This window comes from Pongo pygmaeus, chromosome 9, assembly GCF_028885625.2.
Source record: "Pongo pygmaeus isolate AG05252 chromosome 9, NHGRI_mPonPyg2-v2.0_pri, whole genome shotgun sequence".
NCBI classification, from domain to species: domain Eukaryota; kingdom Metazoa; phylum Chordata; class Mammalia; order Primates; family Hominidae; genus Pongo; species Pongo pygmaeus.
This window is the reverse complement of record NC_072382.2, coordinates 113,515,072-113,542,549: the sequence shown is the minus strand read 5'-3', so window position 1 is coordinate 113,542,549 and position 27,478 is coordinate 113,515,072. Positions and strand designations below refer to the sequence as shown.

Below are 27,478 nucleotides of genomic sequence, written 5' to 3'. Positions count from 1 at the left end.
ACATTTAAGTCTTTAATCCATCTTGAATTGATTTTTGTATAAGGTGTAAGGAAGGGATCCAGTTTCAGCTTTCTACATATGGCTAGCCAGTTTTCTTTTTTGTTCTTAATCACTGTTAAATGTTTCTTACTCTTTTCGTTCGTTGGTTGATTCAGCCATTCATCCAACTTTTTATTGTCTCTATGTGCTGAAAATAGGTGACAGAAAGCATAATCTCCTGTCTTTTTTTTGAGACTTTCACTCTTGTTGCCCATCTCAGCCCACTGCAACCTCCCATTACCGGGTTCAAGTGATTCTCCTGCCTCAGCCTTCTGAGGAGCTGGGATTACAGGCATGCGCCACCCCATCTGGCTAATTTTATATTTTTAGTAGAGACAGGATTTCTCCATGTTGGTCAGGCTGGTCTCAAACTCCTTACCTCAGTTGCTCCGCCCGCCTCAGCCTCCCAAAGTGCTGGGACTACAGGCGTGAGCCACCGTGCCCGCCAATCTCCTGTCATTTAAGAAAAGTCCCTTATAAGAAAAAAAGGCAGAATTATGGGGAAAAGAAGGAATTGAAAGAAACAGAAACAATGTAGGAAGCAGAAATATTTCCTGATAGATGAAAAATTTGGGGTTCATAAAACAAAAACATATGCTCTTCATATTATTTGTGCTTTAAAAGAGAACAATCAGGAAATAAGAGCTGCTAGAAATTAAAAATAAAGGAGATTTTTAAAGTCAGTAGAATGATTATAGAAGATAAGGTTGAAGAAATCTTCCAGACTATAATAATACAAAACAAATCAAAAACAAAGAGATAGAAAATAGGAAAAGAACAATAAAATCAGAATCCAGAATTTAGCTAATAGGCGATCCAGAAAGAGAAAACAGATGAGACAGAGGAGAGGAGATTGCCAAAGGAATCATGTGAGACTATCCCCAGAACTGAAGGATATCAGTTTTCAGATTGCAAGAGCCTGAAATGATGCAGATTGCAGAGTGTCCCTGAAATGATGAATGAGGAAAGATTCATACCAAGATATATCAGGTACCAAAAGAAGTTAGTGTATGTTACTATTTGATAATTGAAAAATCAAAAGCTACCAGGAGAGGTAAGGATTGTTTGAACCCAAGATAGTGCCACTGCACTCCATTCTGGGTGACAGAGTGAGACTCCGTCTGAAAAAAAAAAAAAAAACCTACCAGGAGAAAAAGCTGGAAGAGTTGAGTGGTTGTCTCTGGGAAGTTGGACTGGGGAATAAGGAGGGTACTGCTGTTTTTCATAATAAGCTTCTTGTACTAAGTTTTTTTTTTTTTTTTTTTAACTCTGGATATATTATTTATTTTGTCATCCAGGCTGAGTGCAGTGGTACAGTCACAGCTCACTGCAGCCTCGACCTCCCTGACTCAAACAATCCTCCCACCTCAGCCTCACAAGTAGCTGGGACTATGGACCTGCACCACCATACCCAGCTAATTTTTTATTTTTTGTAGAGACAGGATCTGGCAATGTTGCCCAGGCTGGTCTCAAACTCCTAGACTGAAGTGATCCTCCCACCTTGACCTCCCAAAGTGTTGTGATTACAGGCATGAGCCACTGCGCCTGGCTGCATATTATTATTATTATTATTATTATTATTATTATTATTATTATTATTATTATTATTATTGAGACGGAGTTTTGCTCTTGTTGCCCAGGCTGGAGTGCAGTGGTGCGATTTCGGCTCACCGCAACCTCCGCCTCCTGGGTTCAAGTGATTCTCCTGCCTCAGCCTCCTGAGTAGCTGGGATTTCATGAAGGCATGCGCCACCACGCCTGGCTAATTGTGTATTTTTAGTAGAGACAGCATTTCTCCATGTTGGTCAGGCTGGTCTCAAACTCTTGACCTCAGGTGATCCACCCACCTTGGCCTCCCAAAGTGCTGGGATTACAGGTGTGAGCCACCACGCCCGGCTGTATATATTATTTTGATAAACCTAAAGGTGAATTTAGAAAAGGACATAAGTCTTGCCCTCAGAGTCTAGTAGAAGAAACAAAATATTATTAAACAGTGTACTGAGTGCTATAATGTGCATAGAGAAGGTGAGAAAACTCTTCATACTTCAGCCTCACATAAGAGGTAGCATAGGAGTTGAGTCTTAGAGGCTGATTAAGAATTTTCTGGCAGAGGAAGGGGAAATTGACATTCCAGTCAGAAGGAACAGCTTATGCAAAGGCCTGAAGTATGAAAGAACATTGAATATTTGGGGGAAATTAAATGGCTTGAGGTTTCTAGATTTTAGTTAATTGAGCAGAAGCATTTCTCATTTCTTCTCTGTTTCATTGTTCTCCCATATTTATGTATGTGACAGTGTTCTCTGGCAAATTTTACATTTGTTTAAAGACAAGGGTTCATGTTTGTCATTAATCTTTCAAACCTTCACAATGCCTGGCATAGGGATTATACACAGCAGGTGATTTTTAAAAATTTAAGTGAAATAATCAAATAGCCCTTCATTTAGTCTTTTTGAACTAAAGAGAGGCCTCCCCAAACCTTGTTAATAGTAGAAATTTGGACCAATTAGGACTCAAGCACTACCATTTTTCAAGGTTGTTTATATTGCAGTAAGAGTACCAGGTTACAAGCACGTGGAGAACAGGGATCATGTCTAGCTTTCTCCTGTCGTTTGTTTCTAATGTAAATTGACAGAGGTTCGTATTTGGCAGATTTGTGTCCTAACTGGTTTCCTATCAAGTTTGATATGTTGCAGGAAGATGGAATACTTTTCTTTTAGCTATAATAGGTCTGTTTCACACAGATGTTTCTGAATTCTCTGTTCAGGGTCATTTATGGAAACTAATTCAAAGCCTGGGAGCCACGCCTTCCTCATGCAACTTAATAAAATTTCATAGGTTGATGCAAATATTAACCTGGGTAGAACTTTATCTATTGAATTTATATTCTTCTGAATGGGTGACAAAAATAACTGTGAAAAGGTTTGCGTTTAAAAAGACATTCCCTCTTCTTAGATTGTAAAGTATATAGCAGGAACTGATAATGCAAGCTAACTGATTAAGCACAGAAATTATTAAGGAAAAGATTTTATAAGCATGTTTTGCCAACTCTGGATAATTGAAAATTAACTTCCCATTACTTTTTACTTATGCTTTGGTATAGTGGCTTTATTCTATTGGCTGAATGCCACTTAAAGTTTATACATCTGATATTGTCCATCATAAGTTGGAAGCTCCTAAAGGGAAGATATCTATCCATGTATTTGTCTTCCTCTGGTCCCCTTTTAAACTGTAATAACAATATACAACCCGTAAAGAAAAAAATGGAGATTTTTGACAAAAATGGTGACTATTTGTATATATGTCGACTTAACTCTAAAGTAGAAATTCTCTAAAATTTGTGTGATTTTTCTTTTGTTTCCTAATTTAGTACTTAACAGGACTTTCTTAATGGTGGCAGTGATAGTGACTTTAGTCATAAATACTAATGAATTTCATTCTATATCATAGATGCATTCTTAAAATATTTTATATACACGGATATTTTAAAAGTCCGATTTATGAAAGAAACCCAGAATTTGTTATTGTAAAACAAAAGAAATCAAGCGATCTCCCATGATTTCTCAGATTTCTAAATCTGCATTTTTGTATAAAGTAGTTTGTTTATTTTGAGATATGTTGTTGAGAACTAAGAGATATCATCCAGTTGGGCTTCACTGAGTTGCAGTACCACCATCCTGGGTGTTCACCCTTATGTACTGATTTCACAAGGGGGACAAATAGTTGAAATTCACATAACACCTCTCATCAATTGGTAGTGGCTTACTGGAGCCTGGGATGAAAGAGCATGATGACATTGAATCCAGGCTCAGTGGAAGAGTGCCACAATTGATTGGTGATGTGGAATGTGAACAGTGGGAAGGGAAACAACCATTGGAGCTTTCTTTATTTGCCATCACCTAACTTCAGGATAGATCTGTGTGGTGATCTGGGCTCTGTAGATAAGATATGTGACCTGTTCCCAAATCAGACTTTTTATATTGATAAAGCACTTAGAGATGAAGAAGCACTGTAAAAATTCAGAATTTTTCAGGCATGTAAGCCCACAAAATTTCTGTAACCTTTCCATATTTAACATTGGCTTTAAATAGCTCCTTGACATCAACAAATTGAGAGAATTGAATGATCTTATTTTGCCTTTGCCATTTGTGACACGTTTCTTAACTGTGTTCAGTACTAGAAGCAAGACGTAGACTTTCTAATTGCTCAAGACTTGGCAGTGTAAAAGCAAATCCTGTATATTTGTTACCTCCAGCACAGGGCTTTTAATATGGAAATGTATGTGATGATGAGCAGCAGTAGTTTAGAGAAGAGTAGAATCAGCAAAGGGGAGTATATTTGCAATTGTGAGGAAATTGCTTTCTCTACAATTGCTTTCTCTAGAGTTGAGAAATTGCTTTCTCTAGAGTTGAGAAGGATCTTAGTGGTTTGCGCTCCAAACCTTTTGGAAAGGTGGTAAAATCTCTGAGCCTAGGTTATTTCCCTAAATCACAGAGCTAGAGGCAGAGTATTCAGCGGTCCTATTTCCTGATGCAAATGAAAATATTAGCTAGATTTAAATAAAAAGAGCACTTAGTCGGAGGCAGAAGATACAGAGCTTCTTTTTTTTTTTTTTTTTTGAGACGGAGTTTTGCTTTTGTTGCCCAGGCTGGAGGCAATGGTGTGATCTCGGCTCACCGCAACCTCTGCCTCCCGGGTTCAAGCGATTCTTCTGCCTCAGCCTCCCGAGTAGCTAGGATTACAGGAATGCACCACCGTGCCTGGCTAATTTTTTGTATTTTTAGTAGAGACGGGGTTTCTCCATGTTGGTCAGGCTGGTCTTGAACTCCCAACCTCAGGTAATCCACCCACCTCAGCCTCCCAAAGTGCTGGGGTTGCAGGCGTGAGCCACTGTGCCTGGCCTTATTTTTATTTATTTATTCATTTTTTTGGAGACAGGTTGTTGCACTATCACCCAGGCTGGAGTGCAGTGGCATGATCATGGCTCACTGCAGTCTCAACTTCCTGGGCTCAGGTGATTCTCCCACCTCGCCCTCCTGAGTAGCTGGGATCACAGGTGCACCCACCACACCCAGCTAATTTTTATATTTTTTGTAGAGATGAGGTCTCACTGTTTTGCTCAGGTTGGTCTTGAACTCCTAGGCTCAAGCAGTCTGCCCGCTGTGGCCTCCCAAAATGTTATAATTACAAATGTGAGCCACAGCACCTAGCCTTTTTTTTTTCTTTGAGACTGAGTTCTTTGTCACCCAGACTGGAGTGCAGTGGTGCAAACACAGCTCACTGCAACCTTGACCTCCCAGGCTTAAGTGATCCACCTGCCTCAGCCTCTCAAGTAGCTGGAACTACAGGCACATGCCACCATGTCTGGCTAATTTTTGTATTTTTTGTAGAGACAGGCTTTCACCCTGATGCCCATATTGGACTCGAACTCCTGGGCTCAAGTGATCTGCCCATCTTGGCCTCCCAAAGTGCTGGGGTTACAGGTGTGAGCCACTGGGCCCAGCGCAGAGCATTATTATAGTCTGCTTTTCTATTGCTGTCATTTTGGAGCATTGGCCACTTCCAGTGTTTGTTTTGTGGGTGCTTGCTGATATAACCTGTATCTATCTCGAAGTCCCACAAGTGGGTATTAATGCAATGTGATTTCTGCCCGGTGCTCTGAATGTCAAAGTGAAGAAATTCAAAGAATCCTGGGTAAATAGCAGAAGTCACTATGACTCTTAGCCAAATGCTTTGTCATCTCATTAGTGACACACATGAATGGACCATTTCTGTAAGAACAGATTCCCACTGTTCCTACCTATGATCCAGCAAAACCACAGCCAAAGGAATGGGCTTGGCGGAGTCATTGGGAAAAGAAGACCCTGTCGAGCTTGATTGTAGTCTGGCATGGTAGAGAGACATGAGAAATGTAGAATAAGCGGGAGGCCCCAGGGGTTGGGGATGATCCCCAAGGGGCTCTGGCTCTTGGTGCTGCTCTGGGGACAGTGCCAAGTAGGATGTTTGACTGGGGCAGTACACCTGTCAAACAGTAATGCAGGTGTGTTAAGGTGAGCTCAAGGAGGACAGAAGCCTCCCGTGGAGCAGAAGGGGAAAAGCCCACTTGATCTTGTACAAATATTGAGCATGAAAGTAGGACCTTATAGGAAAAAAATACTGATAATCCATTTTCAAATATGTAGAGCATATGCAATAGGATTTCTTTTTACTTTTTTAAAGATTTTATTTTTAGAGACAAGGTCTCGCTCTGTTGCCCAGGCTGGAGTGCAATGGTGCAATCATAGCTCACTACAGTTTCAAATTCCTGATATCAAGCAATCCTACCACCTCAGCCTCCCAAGTAATGAGGATTACAGGTGCACACCACCATACCTGGCTAGTGTGTGTGTGTGTTCGGAGACAGTGTCTCACTATGTTCCCAGGCTGGTCTTGAACCCCTGGCCTTAAGTGATCCTCCTACCTTAGCTTCCCAAAGGATTACAGGTGTGAGCCACAATACCTGGCCCTACGTTTGTATTTTTTATAGTAAAAAAGTTGTGGCTAAAATGGAGTCAAAAGACATCTTAGAACTTCTTTACATGCAGAAAGTTCTGGAAGGTTGCAGAACTGGACTTGATTATCTCTTAACATCTTGTATGTGAATTGAGAAAGGCAAAAAATACCAATTTGGAATTTGAGTTAATGCTATGGTTTGTGTCCTCCAAAGTTCATGTATTGGGAACTTGATCCCTAATGTGTCAGTGCTGGGAGGTGGGACCTAATGGAAGGTGTTTGGGTCATGGGAGCTCTGCCCTCATGAATACATTAATGCCATTATCGCAGGAGTGGTTTATCTCAAGAGTTAGTGCCTTATACAAGGATGAGTTCATCCCCTTCTTGCTGTCTCTTGCCCTGTCTTTGCCCTTCTGCCATGTGCTGCCTTCTGCCATGAGATGGCACAGTAAGAAGGCCCTTACTACATGCCAGCACCTTAATTTTGTACTCATCAGCCTCCAGAAATGTAAGGAAGTAAATTTCTGTTCTTTATAAATTATCCTGTCTCAGATATTCTGTTACAGCAACCCAGAGTGGACTAAGACAGTTGCTCTTAAGTGTGATTCTTCTGTTTATTTCTTTTGGATTCTCTAATCACTTTCCCAATAGCAGGAACACATTCATAGATCTGAATGGAGTCATATATTTTGATGGCACAGTAAGAAGGCCCTTACCAGACACCAGCACCTTGATTTTGTTCAGTAGATTTATTATAATATGATGTGATCTTTATTATATGATATTATGGAGGAAATAGATTGTCCTCCAGGGGCTAGAAGCTAGGGGAAGAAATTCTTGGCACTTACAAATTAGCTGGTCATAGTTTTGAACAGCATGGTGTTGGAAGTTGTCCAGCATCCTGGTGTGGCTGGTCGCCGTTATTTCCTTCCACAAATACTTTTTGACAGCCTGAGATATGCCAGGTACTCTACCAGGCACCAGGTTTATTGTGCTGATAAAGACAGATTCAGTTCTTGCCTTCACAGAGCTTATAAGGTTCAGCTATAAGAAGGCTTGGGCCTTGCTACAGTTGCTCACAGAGGGATTTGAGGAGATGTGATGAATCAGAATTTATTATGTGTTTGGAAGGAAGACATTCTGAATGCTGCTTAAAAGCTAAGTATTAAATTAATAACATATGTCAGCCATTGTGGCTGTTGGATAGCCTCAGTTATGACCAAATTTTACTTAGCTGTGGGCAAACTGTCTAAATAGTTTTTTCAGCTTTAATCCTCCCACTTGCCTAAGAGTTTACAGGGCAGTTGATTTAGATTGATCTTTCACATTATCCCCTTGGACTCTTAGAGGATTCATGATGACAGTTGTTTACCAGAGGATTTTCAGTGACATTTGAGAAATAAGATCTGTCTTCTGTGTGGAGATGGTTTCTCTGTGATGTTCCCTGAACCTCATGTTGGCCCTTGCCAGAGATCTCTATTTTTACAGCTACTTGCGTCATTGTCATTTCCAGCTGATAGATGATTGAATGCAACTTCACATCCTTCCTGTCTTAGGACTTGTGGGGCTTTGGCTCAGGCAGCTGGATAGACAGCAGAGAAGGTCACTGAGAATAGGAGGTTGGACTATTAGTTCTTTCCTTGTCCCCACATGGCATTCTAAACTGTGATAAAATTAGTTGATACTACCATTGAACCCATTCCTCCTGTTGCCTTTTCTCAGTCTTCAGCTCCTCATAGCGTTTCTGTAGCATTTGAAATCTACTCTCCACCCAGATTTTCAAAACTGTGTACTTCTTTGATTCTTCTGTGTCCTGTCTTCTGGTTCTCTCCATCCTTGGCTTCTTCCACTTCTTTCTTCTGCCCAGTGCTGCGGGCGTCTTCTCAGCTTTATCTGTGGTCCTTGGCCCTCTCTGTTTGTTTCTTGTGTCTCTTCTACTCTTTCACCTTTTCTTCCCTCCTTCACTTCCTCTCCCTTTTTTTTCATGCATTCTTACATATATTTGTTAAGTAGACATTTAGTTAGGACTTACTGTATGTTTTGTACTGTGCTAGGTTTTTGGCATAGAAGAATGAATGAGATAGACACAGCCCCAGATTTTATGGAGCTTACAATGAATTTCCCAATTAATTAATAGAATATAATTGTAAAATGTTTTGAGAAGTACTGGTTGCTATGAGAGCATGTAATTTAGGACCTGTCCTAGTTTAAGAGGTCAGTGAAGTCTTTCTTAAGGAAATCATTTTTAGCTGAAATCTGAAGGATGAGTAGGAGTTTTTGAGGGGACAACAGGGAGTGTTCCACGAGTAGGAACAGAAAACAGTTCTCTAACTCAGTATTTTAGTCATACTGGTCTTCTTTCAGTTACAGTTGTGTGCTGCTCAGTGACACTTTGATCTAGGGCAGACTGCGTATTTGATGGTGGCCCCACAAGATTATTATGGCTACACCATACAGCCTAGGTGTGTCATAGGCTATACTGTCTAGGTCTGTGTAAAAACACTCTATGATGTTCACATAATGATGAAATCATCTAAGACACATTTCTCAAAACCTGTCTCCCTCGTTAGGTGACGGCATGACTGTACTTGAATACACCATGCTTCTTCCCACCTCATTAGGTGTAAGACACAAGTTATCATTTTTCCTCAGTGTCACCCAAACCTATCCTTTATTGCAGCCTCAGTTCACTGAATTAGAAATCTTGGTGTCACTGATTTCATTTGAAATAGAAGTGAGGGCCAGGTGTGGTGGCTCACGCCTGAAATCCCAGCACTTTGGGAGGCCGAAGTGGGCGGATCACCTGAGGTCAGGAGTTTGAGACCAGCCTGATCAACATGGTGAAATCCCGTCTCTACTAAAAATATAAAAATTAGCCAGCCGTGGTGGCGGGCCCCTGTAATCCCAGCTACTCAGGAGGCTGAGGCAGGGGAGAATCGCTTGAACCTGCGAGGTGGAGGTTGCAGTGAGCCGAGACCGCGCCACTGCACTCCAGCCTGGGCGACAGAGCAAATCTGTCTCAAAAAAAAAAAAAAAAGAGAAATACAAGTGAAATTTGTCCTTTCTTCTTTCTTCATTTCCACTGCCATAGAAATATCAGAAGGTGATGTAGAGGCAGGTGGATCACTTAAGCCCAGGAGTTTGAGAGCAGCCTGGGCAACATGGTGAAACCCCAACTCTACAAAATACAAAAAAAAATTAGCCAGGTGTGGTGTTGTGCACCTGTTGTCCCAGCTACTTAGGAGGCTGAGGTAGTAGGATCACTTGAGCCTGGGGAGGTTGAGACTGCAGTGAGTTTTGTTTTTGATTTTTTTTTGAGTCAGAGTCTCACTCTGTCTCCCAGCCTGGAGTGCAGTGGCGCGATCTTGGCTCACAGACTGCAGTGAGTTGTGATTTGCACTACTACACTCCAGCCCAGGTGACTGAGTGAGTCCCTGTCTAGAAAGAAAGAAATATCAGAAGGCATTATCACTTCACAACTGGATATTACAGTACTAACTAGAGTGTTTACTTCAGCTTTTTCCTCCAACACTTTCTTGCCTCATCCTCCGCAGCATAGCTAGTATAGGCCTCTCTTTCTAAGACCCTGTTTTTTATCATCTTACTCATTGGCTGAAAAACCTAGAATAGATTCCTGATGCATAAAATCCAGATTCTCTTCCTTTGGATCCTCCATTATCAGTCCTCAGACTGTCTCGATCTCGTTTTGTTTCTCAACAGACACCTTTTGGGACAGGTAGATATTCTTCCTCTTCCCCCTGTCAACCATGCTCCTTTCTGCCTTTTTCCCTCTGTTTTCTCTTTAACTTTTATTACCAGCTTTAGGAAGTCTTTTCAACTACTGTAGCCTCCAGTGATCTCATCCTCTCTAAACTCTGAATTTTTAATAACGCTTTCTGCATTTCATATATGCTAATGTCATTTCCTTACCTAAATTATAAGTTTAAGAATGACCTGGGGCTGGGTGTGGTTGCTCATGCCTGTAACCCAGAACTTTTGGAGGCCAAGGCGGGAGGAATCACTGGAGACCAGGAATTCAAGACCAACCTCGAAAAGTTAGTGAAACCTTGTCTCTATTTTAAAAAATTTAAAAATTAGCCAGGCATGGTGGCACATGCCTGTGGTCCCAGCTACTTGGGAAGCTGAGCTGGGAAGATCACTTGAGCTTGAGAGGTTGAGGCTGCAGTGAGTTATGATCACATCATCGTACTCCAGCTTGGGCAACAGATTGAGACCCTGTCTCCAAAAGAAAGAAAGAAAGAATGGCCAGCTGGACATGATGGCTCATGCCTGTTATCCTAGCACTTTGGGAAGCTGAGGTAGGAAGATTGCTTGAGGCCATAAGTTCAAGACCAGCCTAGGCAACATAGCAAGACCCCCGTCTCTACAAAAAATAAAAAAAATTAACTAGGCATGGTGGCACATGCCCATAGTGCCAACTACTTGGAAAGATCACGTGAACCCAGGGGGTTGAGGCTGCAGTGAGCAAAAGAAAAGAACAAGGACATGTTATGACTTATATGTAATTTTATATACTCTAGTATTCACCAAATAGATACTTAATAAATGCTTTGAGGATGCCTAGAAGATTCCTTTTTTGCTTTTTGATCTGCAAACAATTTTATTGCCTGTCAGGACAAATTGTATCACCCTTCAAATTCAACAAATTCAGTACCCAAAAGTGTAAAATCATAGTGCCCAACAACCAATCAAAACTACTAAATTGTGAAGAGGCAAGAAAATGTAACCTAAAACCAAGAAGATTTATTTTGATATCATTTGGTGGATACTGCTAGTGCATTGCTAATTGGGGACTGTGAATGGTTAACATTGTAATCCTTCTGTCCTATATGTTGGGTTTAACTTGAATTGATAATAGACGCTAACCTAGGTTGAAACACAGATAATTTATTTTAATGGGCTCTAATGTTCCAGGGATTGTTTCTACCAGCTAAATACTCACATTTCATAGAGCTGGTCAAGGATTCCTTCTGATATTCCAGCTATTTTTATAGTCCTTTACAGTTTACCAGTTTTATTTAAATGAATCATCTCATTTAATCCTCATTATAACTCTTTGAGGTAAATGGTATTATCTTTATTATCAGAAGAAGAAAATGAGGTATAAGAAAAAAGATTGTGAGTCACTCAGCCAGTTTGTGGTAGAACCCAGGCCTGAATCTAGGCCGGCTGACTTTGAACTCCTTTTCTAATAACCTTAGTTGTTCTTGAATGAAGAACCTGCCCTTGATCATACCTAATCATTTTCTGCTGGAGGCCTTTGTCCTTGTGTGTTTGAGTTGTTCATCAGCTGCTTCCCGGAGATGGTGAAAAAGAGGTTAAAAGTTTTTCTAATGGATTATCCTCTTGATTAATATGATTTTGCTTCGATGTCTTTCTTTTTTTTAGTTTTAGAGACAGGGTCTTGCTCTGTTTCCTGGGCTGGAGTGCAGTGGCACAATCATAGCTCACTGTAGCCTCGAACTCTTGGCCTCAGGCGATCCTCCCACCTCAGACTCCCAAGTAGCTAGGACTACAAGTGCGAGCCACCACGCTGAGCCAATTTTTAAAAAAAAATTTTTTGTAGAGATGAGCTGTCACTATGTTGCTCAGATTGGGCCTTGATATCTTTCTAAGACCTTTATTTTAAATGGAATTTGCTTAGGGATGATATGATAAGTGAAGCCTAATCTGACTGATACAGTTGCATATTAATTAGTTACCACCCACATCCCTGGTAGGCCTTGTACCTGACACCAAATCTAGATAACCAGACCTGTAGTGTGCCTGGCCAGATTAAAGCCACGTTGAGGTCAAATATTAAAATGTCATACTGAGGGCTCCCTAACCAAAAGAAGTCTAAACATAAGACCCTCAGTGTCTCTGTCTCTTGCTGGTTCTGTTTGCTTACAGAGGCATGGCACTTGTAAAGCTTTTAAAAACTTGTTTCATGTTCTTATAATCCTTGGGAGATACAGAGTGGGTGTTCAGACCAAAAAGGCTACTTCCTGAATTGTTTATGCAAAGGATCATTTTTAGAGAGTTATGTGGAATGGAATTGGATCTGACGTCAATTCTCAGTGTGCTTTCTCTCCCCTGGAGGAATAGGCCATATGTAGAGACAGATGTGAGACTGAAGTCTTTTTTACATATAAATAATGCTGGGAGAGAATGAGAACATTTCTGTAAGGTGGAGGTTGGGGAAGAACAGAGTTCACTGTAAGCCAGAGATGACCAACTTGTTCTTGTATGCACTTCTAAAAAACCTTCTAGTAATGTATAATCTATAAGCCTAAATGTGTGTAAAGTATTTGTACAGTAAATTAGTAGTAATAATAATAGAGAAAGTGTCTGTGTAACCCAGGTCAAATAATAGAACATTGCCAGCACCCAGGAGCTCCCCCAGAATTCCTTTTGATCACCTACTCACACCCCTGTTCTGAGGGCGTCTCCTGACTCCTGTGGTAATGATTTTCTTGCTTTTCTCTTTAGATTTATGACTTTTACATGTGTCCCTAAATGACTTAGGTTCATTTTGCCCAAATCATACTGCATTTATCCTTTTGTGTCTTTATCCTTTCACTCAACATTTTGTTTGTAATAATCACACATGTTATTGCCTGTAGTTTGTTCTCTCTTATTAATATTTCATTGTATGACTTTACCACAATTTATTTATTATTTTACTGTTGACGTGTGTTTTTGTTTCCAATCTGGATTACTACAAATAACACCACTTTGAACATTCTTGAACTTTTCTTTCGGTGCAGGCATTTCTGTTGGATATACATTAGGTTGAACCATATGAAATTACCATTTTTGTGGCTCAAACATCAAATAATAATTTCATGTGCTTCAATCTAATAACTAGGGGTAGAATTGTTAGATCATAGGAAATACATATGTTCAATTTTAGTAGATTTTGCCAAATAGTTTTCTAAAGAATTCTTACCAACTTAATTTCCTGCCAGTAATGTATAATTGTTGCTCCACATTCTGGCCAACACTTGATACTGTAATTTTTTTATTGTGGTTTTCATTTGCATTTGCTGGTTACTAATGAGGTTGAACGCATTTTCACTTGTTTTGGCCATTTCAGTTTATTCTTATGAAGTACCTAAGTCACTTGCCTGTTTTTCTTTTCGGTGGTTTGTCTTTGTCTTGTTGATTAGCAGGAGTTATATATATTCTAGATATGAATCCTTGATGGTTAAATGTATTACATATATCTTCTCTCATTCTGCGTTTTTTTAATTCTTAATGTTTTTTGACTCACTGCAACCTCTACCTCCTGGGTTCAAGCAGTCTTCCTGCCCCAGCCTCCCAAGTAGTTAGGACCACAGGTGTGCACCACCATGCCCAGCTAATTTTTTAACTTTTTTGTAGAGATGGGGTCTCACTATTTTGCTCAGGCTGGTCTTGAACTCCTGGCCTCAAGTGATCCTCCCACCTCAGCCTCCAAAAGTGCTGGGATTACAGGCGTGAGCCACTGCGCCTGGCCTTAATGTGTCTTTTGATGAAAAGGTATTCTCAACTTTAATATAGTCAAATGTATCTGTCATTCTTTTTTATAATTAATGCTTTATCTACAAACTCTTTTACCCAAGATCTTGAAGATATTCTTTTATATTATATTTCAAGAGCTTTATCCTTTCATTTTTAGGCCTATAATCCATCTAAAGTTGATTTTTGCATGTGGAGTGAGGTTAAGATTCAATTTCATTTTTCCCCTAAGGGATATCCAGTTGTCCTAGCACCAGTTGGTGAAAAGACAGTCTGCTTCTTCGAGGTGTTACTTCTGTCATAAATAAGGGTCTGCATGTACCTGCATCTGATCTAGGCTCTTTGTTCTATTTCATTGGTCTGTTGATCTATTCCTCACTGTATTAATTTCTTTTTTTTTTTTTTTTTTTTGTGAGACAGAGTCTTGCCCTGTCACCAGGCTGGAGTGCAGTGGTGCAATCTTGGCTCACTGCAGCCACCGCCTCCCAGGTTCAAAGAATTTTCCTGCCTCAGCCTCCTGAGTAGCTGGGATTACAGACGCCCACCACCACGCCTGGCTAATTTTTATATTTTTAGTAGAGATGGGGTTTCACCATGTTGGCCAGGCTGGTCTCAAACTCCTGACCTCAGGTGATCCACCTGCCTCGGCCTCCCAAAGTGCTAGGATTACAGGCGTAAGCCACTGCACATGGCCTACTGTATTAATTTCTATAGCTTTACAGTAACTAAGCCCTCACCTTGCTGTTGTTGTTTTTCTTTTTAGAGATGAGGTCTTGCTGTGTCACCCAGGCTGGAATGCAGTGGCATGATCATAGCTTACTGCTGTCTCAACCTCCTGGGCTCAAGCAATTTTCCTGCCTCAATCTCCTGAGTAGCTAGGACTATTGGTGCACACCACCATGCCTGGCTAATTTTTAAATTTTTGTGGAAACAGAGTCTCACTGTCTTGCCTAGGCTCATCTCAAATTCTTGACCTCAAACTATCTTCCCACTTTGGCCTCCCAAGGTACTAGGATTACAGGTGTAAGCTACCACGCCCAGCCTGTTCTTCTTTTTTAAGAGTGCCTTGGCTATTCTTGTCTTTCTGCCTTTCCATACACATTTTAGAATCCGCTTGTTGAGTTTCAAAAAAGTCTGTTAGGATTTTGATTGAGATTATATTTAATTTATCAATCAATTTGTTTAGAATTGACATATTTATAATAGTAAGGTTTTTGTCTAGGAATAAAATATATCACTTCATTAATAAGGTCTACTTTATTGTGTATCAAAAAAATTACTTGAAATAAAATTCACCATTTTAATGTTTTTTAGTTGTAAAATATGCACAACACAAAATTTACAATTTTAATCATTTTAAAGCATGCAATTCAATGGCTTTTAGTACATTTATAATGTACAACTCTTACCAGTATCCAAGTTTAGAAGATTTTTATTATGCCCCCCCAAAAAAAAACCCATACCCATTAGATATCCATTAAGCAGCCACTCCCCAGTACATAGTAACCTCTGCTTTCTGTCTTGGAGGATTTGCCTAATACGAACATTTCATATAAGTGGAATCATATATATGTGGCCTTTGGTGCCTGGCCTTTTTCAGTCACAGCAATATTTTTAAGGTTTATCTGTGGCATAGGCTGTATCAGAACTTCATTCCTTGTTATGGCTGAGTACTGTTCTATTGTATGGATATATACCACATTTTAATGATATGGATATACCACATGAATCTATCCGTTGATGGGCGTTTGTCAATAAAATTCTATCCTTTTTTTTTTTTTTTGAGACAGAGTCTTACTCTGTTGCCCAGGCTGGAGTGCAGTGGCGTAATCTCGGCTCACTGCAACCTCCGCCTCCCAAGTTCAAACAATTCTCCTGCCTCAGCCTCCCAAGTAGCTGGGATTACAGGCCTGTACCACCACCCCCAGCTAATTTCTGTATTTTTGGTAGAGATGGGGTTTCCCCATGTTGGCCAGGCTGATCTCGAACTCCTGACCTCAGGTGATCTGTCCACCTGGGCCTCCCAAAGTGCTGGGATTACTGGCGTGAGTCACTGTGCCCGGCCAATAAGATTCTATACTTTTTTATGGAGCACTTTCATCTTTTATTAGATTTATTCTAAGGTAAACATTTTCAAATGCTTGTAAATTGTATTTTTATAAAATTTCATTTTGTTTATTGCTATGGAACATATGACATTGATTGACATCCTGTAAGTCTAAATTTTGCTAAACTCTCTTAATAATTCCAAAATGTATTTGTAGAGTCTTTTGGACCAATTATATCATTGTGATGAATGAGTTTTGTTTCTCCCTTTCTGTTTCTTCTGCCCTGTGTTTCTTTTTCTAGTCTTACCCTACTGACTAGATCCTCTAATACAGTGTTGAACAGAGTAGGGATAGCAAGCAGCCTTGACTTATTCTGGGTCCCAGAGGAAAAGCTTTTAGTCCTACAACGTCAAGTGTGATATTTGCTGCATATCTGTACATGTTTCAAATAGTCTTTATTTTAGCTGACATTTAACAACCTAAGAGGACTCTTTTTTGGTTTTAATTGTTTTAAAAATATTTTTTTGAAGCAGGTCTCTCTTTTGCCCAGGCTGGAATGCAGTGGCATGATCTTGGCTCACTGCAGCCTTGACCTCTGGGGCTCAAGTGATCCTCCCACCTCAGCCTCCTGAGTAGCTGGAACTACAGATATGTGCCACCACACCTAGCTAATTTTTGTATTTTTTATAGAGATGGGGTTTCGCCATGTTGCTCAGGCTAGTCTTGAACTCCTGGGTTCAAACGATCTGCACACCTTGGCCTCACAAAGTGCTGGGACTACAGACGAGAGTCACTGGACCTGGCTCAGCATAGTTTTAAATGAAATATTTTAATATTTTCCTTTGAGCATCTACAATATTCTGATGTATCCATGTTATCAGCAACTGGCTGACTCTGTTTTTGTTAATATACAATATTAATATAATACATAGTATTAACAAAAGCAGAGTTCTGTTATCTCACTTTTACTAAACTTTTGCTGCAGGAGCTGTTCCAATGTCTCTGTCAATTCTGTTGAATATTTGAAGGAGATGATATGCACGATATTTCTGTACCGTTGTGAGTTGTAGTGTAACCTCCCATGGCTGTCAGGAGAGGCAGACCTTCTCACACATTAGCATCTGTGTTTAGTCATGCCCTTTGAGTCTGTGGAGTAAGAGGTGATGGACTGGAAGAGAGCAGTAGTGAGCAGAAGAAGATAGGTTTTCCAGAGGGAGACTGTGGCTTTGGAAGTGTTTATGGGACTACAAGGACTTAAGAACTCAACCTAGAATCAGACCAGCCAAAGCTTACCTATGGCTGAATGAGTGTGCCTCTCCCCCACTAGAGCCTGAATACTCTTATCTGAGTGGAGAGAGCACAGGCAACATTGTCTGAAGACTTGGATGTTTGTTCCTCCAAAGCTCTGTGAATTTTTAGGATTGCAATTGCTGTTCTCTACCCTGAAGGGACCTTCAAAATTACTAATGAAGAGTTGACCTTTCTCCATTTCAGATTGATATCAGTAAATGCCATTATTTAGTGGATTTGGACACCATGAGAGAAACACCCCGGGAGCCAAAATATTCATCCAATAAAGAAGAATGGATCAGCTTGGCCTATAGACCATTCCTTGATGCTTCTAGGTATGTGGCTTTAATCCTATGGGATATTCCAGGGCTAGTATGGGTAAAAATTGGATTCTAGGATTATATGACTTCCAGTCCTGGGTTGACTCTAGTAGCCGTCGTGTGTGTGTGTGTGTGTGTGTGTGTGTGTGTGTAATGAAGTCTCACTCTGTTGCCCAGGCTGGCGTGATCTCAACTCCCCACAACCTCTGACTCCCAGGTTCGAATGATTCTTCTGCCTCAGCCTCCCAAGTAGCTGGGATTACAGGCGCACACCACCATGCCCAGCTAATTTTTGTATTTTTGGTAGAGAGACAGGGTTTTGCCATGTTGGCCAGGCTGGTCTCCCAACTCCTGACCTCAGGTGGTCCACCCGCCTTGGTCTCCCAAAGTGCTGGGATTACAGGCATGAGTCACCATGCCCGGCCCATCATTTTCTTTTTATTTGGGCCCAGTTTCCTGAGAAATCTAAAAGATTTCTTTTTTGAGGCACCAGAATGCAAAGTATATTCTGGTTTCGCCCAAGTGAAAGGATCCAAGTAAAGCAGATAGGTCTGCTGAAGAAAGCACAAGTGTTTGACACTGATTATTTTTGGCAACCAACTTCAGCTATCTTAACTGAGAGCATTTTGACACTGTTAGGAAGATTGACTATGCCCTTTGAGGAACTAGAAGTTCATGTTCATTATTTTCAGGCTCAAGGCTCAGCCAGGGCTGAGATAGGCCTTATTCAGTCTTAAATAGAGAGACCAAATGGACCAGGGCTTGACTCGCTCTTCAGAAAGTTCTCAGAATTAATGATAAGAGGGGATCAGGCTTTCAGATAAGGGAGTAATGGGGAAGAGGAGTTGGAGGGGTCAAGGTGTCTGAGGGCAGAGGTCCAGGTAAACAGACAGTTGGAGTTAAGGAGATCCAGGGAGGCCTGGTGAGCAGAGCCCAGGAGCCAGGAGGTCTGGAAGGAAGCAAAAGACAGAGGACCTGGTCCTGAGATTCAGGTCTGGGGCTCAGAAACGGACTGGGCCCAGGCCCAGGACAGGACTCCAGAAAGATGAAGTAAGCACAGGTACTAGGTGTAAGCCTGAGGAAACAGAATATTGATCAGGATACTAAGACAGGAAATGAAATATGGAGAGAAAGGCATGGGTCCCTAATTACTGAAACTGAGGTATAAGGCTAGTTCTTCACGAGTAAGCAAGAATCCAGTTGTTCTGAGTGAGTTCAATTAAAGCTGGACTAGCAGGAAAGCTGAGATGCTGACCTGGATACCAGGTCACTAGCTTGGTCATAGAAGTGAGGCCAAAACTGAGTTTGGTGAGCTGCAGGAGCCCAGGCAGGTCGTTGTGCTTTTAGACTGAGTCTCTCCAGTGACTTTATAGGTAATAACTGGCAAGGAAGGGGTGGTTGGGGAGAGGAGGGCAGTCAAGAGGCACCTGAGTTCTTGAGTGATTCTCAAATGTAGACTCTTGAGCCACACTCTCATCTTGTAAGTCTTTTTGTAGCCTGAAGCCATTACCTCAAGTATCTGATACATAATTTCTAGGAGTGCCATTTCTACATAATGGGAAATAGTGCTTCTTAACAACAGTAACAAAAATTTTTTTGAGATAGTCTCACTCTGTTGCGACGCTGGAGTGCAGTGGCACAATCTCAGCTCACTGTAACCTCTACCTCCTGGGCTCAAGCAATCCTCCCACCTTAGCTTCCCAAGGCACCTGCCACCACACCCAGCTAATTTTTGTATTTTTTGTAGAGACGGGGTTTTGCCATATTGCCCAAGCTGGTTTTGAACTTGTAAGCTCAAGCTATCCACCCACCTCAGCCTCCCAAAGTGCTGGGATGACCCGTGGCGCCCAGCCTTAACAAAAATTTTTTTTTTTTTTGAGATGGGGTCTCACTCTTTCTCCCAGTCTGGAGTGCAGTAGCACGACCTCGGCCCCAAAGTGCTAGGATTACAGGCGTAAGCCACCACACCCGGCCCTTAACAAATATTTTTTGAGAGCCTGCAATGTTCTAGGTGATTTGGACATATAGTGAATAAAACAAAGATCTTTCTCCTAGTGAAGCTTATTGTTTGGAGGTGGGTAGGGAAGACATAATAATATACAAGAAAATAAGTTATATAGTATATTAGAGGATGATAAATGCAAGGAAAAAAATGTATTGGGTTAAGAGGAGCATTGAGAGTTCCACTAGAGCTGGGGGTTACACTTTGAGCTAGGGTGGTCAGAGTCAGCCTCAATGAAAAGATGATATTCAAACAAAGACTTGAGAGATGTAAGGGCATTAACCATGTGGACATCTGAGGGAACAGCTAGTGAAAGGCTGTGGCATAAGGAAGAAACAGGAGGCCAGTGAGGCTGGAGCTGAGCAAGAGTGAAGAATAGCAGGTGGTGTGGTCAGAGTGCAGTAGGGGTGAGAGTGCAGGTTATAAAGAGTTTTGTAGGCTATTGAAAGGCCTTTACTCTCAATTAAATGGGGAGCCACTGTAGGATTTTGAGCAGAGACTTGATATAACTTTTATTTTAAAAGGATCATTTTCAGTTCTGTGCTGAGAATAAATAGTAGTAAGTAAGAATAGAAGCAGGGATACCAGTTAGGCCACTATTGCAATAGGCCAGGCGAGAGATAAGAGTTCTTCAGATCAGGGAGAGGGCAATGGAGATAGTGAGTGGTGGTTATGCTGAGGATATAGAGAAATGCACTGAATTTGAGGTGTGAAAGAAAGGAGTCAAAGATGATCCTAGGGATTTTGATCCAAGCAACTGGAAAAATGAAATTGCTATTAACTGAGATGGGAGAGACTGCAAGTAGAACAGGTTTTACAGTTTTAGGGGTACAGTGAGAGATAAGCTTTGTTAAGTTTGATATCAGGCAAACTTAACTGGTCAGTTGCCAGGCAAATAGAATTATTGAACAGGCAGCTAGATATACGGTCTAGAGTTGAAGGGGGAAGTCTGAGCTAGAGACTCAGACTCATTTAGAACTATTGGCATTTAGATGATATTTTTTGAAAACATGAGACTGGATGAGATCACCAAAGGAGAGAATGAAGTTAGGGATGAGATGAGGCCAGGGAAGCTCCAGTGTGTAGAGATTAGGGAGAAGAGGAGGAAGCAGCAAAGGTGACCGAGGGCGATCATCAGTAAAGTAGTAGGAAACCCAGGAGAGGAGAGTACCCTTGAAGCTAAGGCAAGAAAATGTTTTCAGGAGGAAGGAGTGGTCACCTGTGTCAGAAGCTGTTGATAAATCAAGTAAAATGAAGAATAACAACTGTCCATTAGATTTGGCAACTGGTAAAGGCAATTTGGGTGAAGTGGGTGAAGGTGTAGGGACTGGAGATTGATTAGAAAGGTTGAAGTGAGAATAGTAGAAGAATTGGTGTAGCAAATATGGACAAGTCTTTTGAAAGAGTTTTGCTATACAGGGAAGCAGGGAAATAGGGCTATATCTGGTGGTGGGTGTCAGGAAAAGTGATAACTAGAGATTTTTTATCTTTTTAAAAAAAATTTTTAGTGTGGCCAGGCACGGTAGCTCACACCTGTAATCCCGGCACTTTGGGAGGCCGAGGCAGGTGGATCACTTGGGGCCAGGAGTTCGAAACCAGCCTGGCCAACATAGCGAAACCCTGTCTCTACTAAAAATACAAAAAAAATTAACTGGCTATGGTGGTGAGCACCTATAGTCCCAGCTACACAGGAGGCTGAGACATGAGAATTGCTTGAACTTGGGAGGCGGAGGTCGCAGTGAGCCAAGATCGCAGCACTGCACTCCAACTCCAACCTGGGCAACAGAGCGAGACCTTGCCTCAAAACAGCAGCAACAACAACAGCAACAAAAAAAGCAATGGATGAACCTACATTGACACATCATTATCATCCAAAGCCCACAATTTACATTAGGGTTCACTCTTGGTGTTATACAGTTCTATGGCATATAATGTCATGTGTCTCCCATTACCGTTTCATATGAAATAGTTTCACTGCTCCAAAACTCTGCTCTACCTCCATGCTGTATTCTCCCCCACTACATTCCCGGACAACCACTAATCTTTTTACGGTCTTCATAGTTTTGCCTTTTCCAGAATGTCATATAGCTTGAATCATACAGTATATAGGCTTTTCATATTGAGTTCTTTCACTTAGCAAGCTGCATTTAAGTTTCTTCTGAGTCTTTTCATGGCTTAATAGCTTATTTCTTTTGAACTCTGAATAATATTCCATTGTCTGGATGTGCCACAGTTTATTCACCTACTGAAGGACATCTTTGGTTGCTTTGAAGTTTTGACATTGGTCTTAGTTCAGACTGCTATAACAAATGACCATAAACTGGGTGGCTTAAACAACAAACATTTACTTCTCACAGTTTTGAAGGCTGGAAGACCAAGATCACGGTGCCAGTATAGTCAAGTTCTGGTAAAGGCCATCTTTCTGGGTGCAGACAGCTGACTTGTATCCTCACATGGCTGCAAGAAGACAAGCTAGCTCTCTAGCCTCTTCTTGTAAGGACATTAATCCCATTGCTGAGTGCTCCACTCTTTTGACCTAATTCCCTCCCAAAGGCCCACCTCCAAATACCATCACATAGGTGAGTGATTAGACTTCAACATATGAATTTTGAGGGGTCACAAACAGCCCGTAACAGCAATTATTAATAAAGCGGCTATAAACATCCCTGTGCAGGTTTTTGTGTGGACATACATTTTCAACTCCTTTGGGTAATACCAAGGCGTATGATTGCTGGATTGTATGGTAAGAGTCTGTTCAGTTTTGCAAGAAGCTGCCAGATTGTCTTCCAAAGTGGCTGTATCATTTTGCATTCCTACCAGCAATGAATGAATGAGTTCTTGTTGCTCCACATCCTTGCAGCCATTTGGGATTATCAGTGTTTTGAATTTTGGCCATTCTAATGGGTGTGTAGTCGTATTTCATTGTTGTTTTAATTTACATTTCTCTAATATGATGCAGAGCATCTTTTCATATGCTTATTTGCCATCTGAGTATCTTCTTCAGTGAGGTGTTTGTTAAGTCTTTGGGCATTTTTTAATCGGGTTGTTCATTTTCTTGGTGTTGGGTTTTTTGATTGTTTTTGAGACAGGGTCTCGCTCTGTCACCCAAGCCAGAGTACAGTGGTGTAGTCATAGCTTACTGTAACCTCTAACTCCTGGGCTCAAGTAGTTCTCTTGCCTCAGCCCCCGAAAGCGCTCAGATTACAGGCATGAGCCACCACACCCAGTCTTATTGTTGAGTTTTAAGAGTTCCCTGTATATTTTGGATAACAGTCCTTTATTTGATATGTCTTTTGCAAGTATTTTCTCCCAGTCTGTGGCTTGTCTTCTCACTGTTGACAGTGTCTTTCACAGAGCAGAAATATTTTATTTTAATGAAGTCCATCTTCTCAATTCTTTTTTCATAAATCACGCCTTTGGTGTTGTATCTAAAAAGTCATTGCCAAACCCAAGTTCATTTAGATTTTCTCCTATATTATCTTCTAGGAGTTTTATACTTTCAGTTTTGTTGTTGTTGTTGTTTTTTGAGATGGAGTCTTGCTGTGTCACCCAGGCTGGAGTGCAGTGGCACACTCTTGACTCACTGCAACCTCCGCCTCACAGGTTCAAGCGATTCTGCTGCCTCAGCCTCCCGAGTAGCTAGGATTACAGGCGCCCACCACCATGCCCAGTTCATTTTTGTATTTTTAGTAGAGACAGGGTTTCACCATGTTGGCCAGGCTGGTCTGGAACTCCTGACCGCAAGTGATCCACCCGCCTCGCTCTCCCAAAGTGCTGAGATTACAGGTGTGAGCCACCATGCCCAGCCTATACTTTTACTTTTTATATTTAGGTCTGTGGCCTGTTTTGAGTTAATTTCTGTGGAGTGTGTAAGATCTGTGTCTAAATTAATTTTTTTTTGCATGAGGATGCGTGGTTGTTCCAGCACCGTTTCTTGAAAAGACTATCTGTTTTTTATTGTGTTGCCTTTGTTCCTTTGTCAGAGATTTATAGTTAACTGTATTTATGTGGATCTATTTCTGGGCTCTCTATTCTGTTCCACTGACCTATTTGTCTTTTCTTTCTCGAGTACCACACTGTCTTGATTATTGTAGCTTTATAGTAAGTCTTGCAGTTTGGCAGTGTCAATCCCCCAACTTTGTTCTTTTTTTTTCCCCCCCAAGACGGAGTCTTACTCTGTCAACCCAGGTTGGAGTGCAGTGCCGTGATCTTGGCTTGTTGCAACCTCTGCCTCCCGGGTTCAAGCGATTCTCCTGCCTCAGCCACCCAGGTAGCTGGGATTACAGGCACGTGCCACCATGGCTGGCTATTGTTGTTAGTGGAGATGGAGTTTCACAATGTTGGCCAGGCTGGTCTCGAACTCCTGACCTCAAGTGATCCTCCCACCTTGGCCTCCCAAAGTATTGGGATTACAGGCATGAGCCACTGCATCTGGCCAACTTTGTTCTTCTTCAGTATTATTTTGTGGATTCTGGGTCTTTTGCCTCTCCATGTAAACTTTAGAATCAGTTTGTCAACATCCACAAAATAACTTGCTGGGATTTTGATTGAGATTTTATTTAATCTATAGGTCAAATTGGGAAGAACTGACATCTTGACAATACTGAGTCATCCTATCCATGAATGTTGCTAAATTTATACTGAAGTATTGCATTTTGGGGAATGTGATGGTAGGAATCTGGACATTTTCTTCTGATGGCCTTGTCTTTCTCAGTGAAGTAGGAAGTGGGATTATCAGCTGAGAAAGGAGCTTAAGGGATGAGGTGATAAGAGATTTGAGGAGAAAGAAGGTGTGAAATAATTGAGGAGAGCAGGAGACACAGAAGCTAGAGAAATATAGTGTGATTGGAAGACAGGATCCAAAACCCGTTGGAGCCTTAAACGGGGCCATGTAGTTGCTTTTTCTCTTCTTCACTTTTGTGTAGTTACAGCTTCACTGTGAGGCACAAAACAGGTAAATTTAACCGGGGTGTTTTTTTTTTTAACTTTATTGCAGTATAATTTACATATCATCCAGTTCATCCATTTAAAGCATACAATTAAATGATTATTACTACTGTTACCAAGTTGTATAACCATTGCCACAGTTCAATTTTAAAACATTTTTATCACCCCAGTAAGATACCTCATTCCCACTGCTGTCTCCGGGCATCCCGCTAATCTATTCTTTGCTTCTATAGATTGCCTTTTCTGGACATTTCATATAAGTGGAATCATATGTGAAGTTTAGTGTCTGGCTTCTTTCACTCAGCCTGTTTTTGAGGTTCATTCATGTTATAGCATTTATCAGTAGTTATCTGTTTTTATTGCTGAATACTGTTCCATTGTTTAATCCTTCACTAACTGATGGACATTTCAATCATTTATACTTTTTGGCTATTAGGAATAATGCTGCTATGAACCTTCTCCACACATCTTTGTGTAGGGGCTTGGGCTTTAGTTAAGAAAGTTCAACACAGCCTGAAGGAACAAGGGAGCCGAAGGTTTCTGCAGGGAAGTGATCTAATGAGTGACCATGACGTTAAGTTGGTAAGGAGGGAAGTTGGGGGAAAGTATTGGGAGAGTGGGAGACAGTGAAAGGTGGTAGGATCATGGATGGGTGTTCAAAGCATTGCCAGAACTGCAGTAGTAATAGGAGACAGCTGGAGAGATAGAAGCAACAGTGATGGTAGGAAGTTCTCAGCATCACACGTGTTCTTTGGTACCTGGCTTGTTGTTTTGTTATAGTATTTGGGGTGGGGCTCTATTGTGCCTTCATTTTTTATTTGAGAAAACTGTGACAACATGAGACCTGGGCCTGGAAAGATCCCCAGCTCTGAGGGGACAGCAGATCTCAAACAGCCTTCCTGGTAACAGGGGAATGCCTTCAGAGAATTTTCATTTCCCATAAATTGTGTTCAGGGCATGATTTTCACAACCACCTGTTGAGAAAGAAAGAATCATTTGGGTCAAGAGCCGAAGAGGTACAGTTCGTGTGTAAAGTATAGTGAAGACAGCATGAGGTTTGAAGACCTGTGAATTTAATCCTGGCCACTTGCTGTTCATACCATTCTGATTCCAAAATTTCCATATCAGTGAAACAGTAACTATTTTATGTATTTTCTGGGATTGTTATAAGAATTAAATGAGATTGAATATATGAAAGTCCGTTTACATTTTAAAACATTATAGAAATGTTAAGCCTTTTAATTAATCAGCAGGCTGTCTAGGGTTCCAGAATTATGCTGATTTTCTTTACATTTATCTTCCTCAGCATTTTCTAGTATATATTGGTCTAACTGCAAAAACAGCAGGATGCTACAGCCAATTTTGCCACAGCAGTTTCTGTCTGTCAGCACCATGACATGTGATGTTGCTGACTTTGGGCCAATTAAGGTAGACTGTACTGTCAGAGCCTGTGTGCCTCAGAGCTGAGGTGGTGCATGAAATGCTTTTGTGAGCATAATCTTGAAATGCCTTCAAACTTATTTACTGGAGCAATTAAAGTTCCTCTGTCATCTTGAAACAATGGTTTTTGTACTTTAGCAATTTATATATTAAGGAGAAATAATGGTCCATTCATATATAATGGTTGCTTATGTCTTAGACCCTAGATAAGATGGGGCTGCACACCTCACTATTCGCTAGTTCTTTCTGAGAAAAGAAAAAGGTTTTAATAGGACTATAACACATAGCCACATGATTTGTTTAGAAATGTAAGTAGGTTAATTTCTCAAATGTTTAAGTTCCTAAAATCTAACCCTGCTTTTTTTATGGTTTATTTTTCTCAGATCATTTGTTCTTTCTTCCATTGTCTGTCTGTCCACCCATCACTCATCTCCAGTTAGCAAATATTTATCGAACACTGCCAGGCACTATGATAAATCGTAGGTAGACAGGGATAAATAACAGTACATACCAGGTCACTGTCCTCTTGGACTTTACAATACAATGGTGAGGCTGACCTTAAACAAATAGCCACACAAATCAGTAGGTAATTACAAAATGTGTTATGTGTTTTAAGAGGAAAGTACAGGGTGTTGCAAGAGGAATGAGCAGTGGGGAGACACCTGGAGTCTTCCTGGTATGTTCTTAAGTCAGCTGGTTAGGCAGGTTTGGAGATCAGAAAGTATTTACTGAATATCTGGTATGCCCTTGTTATAGAGTTAAATTCTTTTTTATTTTATTTTTTATTTTTTGAGACGGAGTCTCGCTCTGTCACCCAGGCTGGAGTGCAGTGGCATGACCTTGGCTCACTGCAACCTCTGCCTCCTGGGTTCAAGTGATTCTCCTGCCTCAGTCTCCTGAGTAGCTGGGACTACAGGCGCGTGCCACCATGCCTGGCTGATTTTTTGTATTTTTTAGTAGAGACAGGGTTTTACCATGTTAGCCAGGATGGTCTCAATCTCCTGACCTCATGATCCGCCTGCCTCAGCCTCCCAAAATGCTGGGATTACAGGTGTGAGCCACCACGCCCGGCCTAGAGTTAGACTCTTTAAGGCACATAAAGGAAGTGATTAGACACAGGCTTTTCCCTTGAATAACTTACAACTTTTGCAGGAAGACCTACACATATGAAAACAGCTTGAAAATAGTGTTAAGACCATAGAGGCACCAAATCATGTGCTAGAACTTTAAAGAAAGGAGGGACCTGTGGAGATTAGAGTACACTTGGAAGGCTTCCTGAAGGAGGGAGAGCTTGAGCTGAAGAAAAGTAGGATTAAATAAGTACTGGTGGTAAGGAGGGAAGAACCACTTATTTAATTCAAGAAGCAATCATGAGTAAAAGTGGAAAGATATAAAATGCC

The 27,478-nt window shown here is 41.1% G+C and overlaps 1 protein-coding gene across 7 annotated transcripts in view; it reads left to right on the top strand.

The window, feature by feature from the left end:
* ALG9 (ALG9 alpha-1,2-mannosyltransferase) overlaps positions 1 to 27,478 on the top strand; it is a 90,827-nt gene that overhangs the window by 45,553 nt on the left and 17,796 nt on the right. For all 7 annotated transcript variants that reach the window (XM_063671412.1, XM_063671411.1, XM_054440231.2 and 4 more), the window contains one exon: positions 17,574 to 17,704. In XM_063671412.1, coding sequence (XP_063527482.1) covers positions 17,574 to 17,704 — 131 coding nt within the window. The remainder of the gene's footprint in view (positions 1 to 17,573; positions 17,705 to 27,478) is intronic.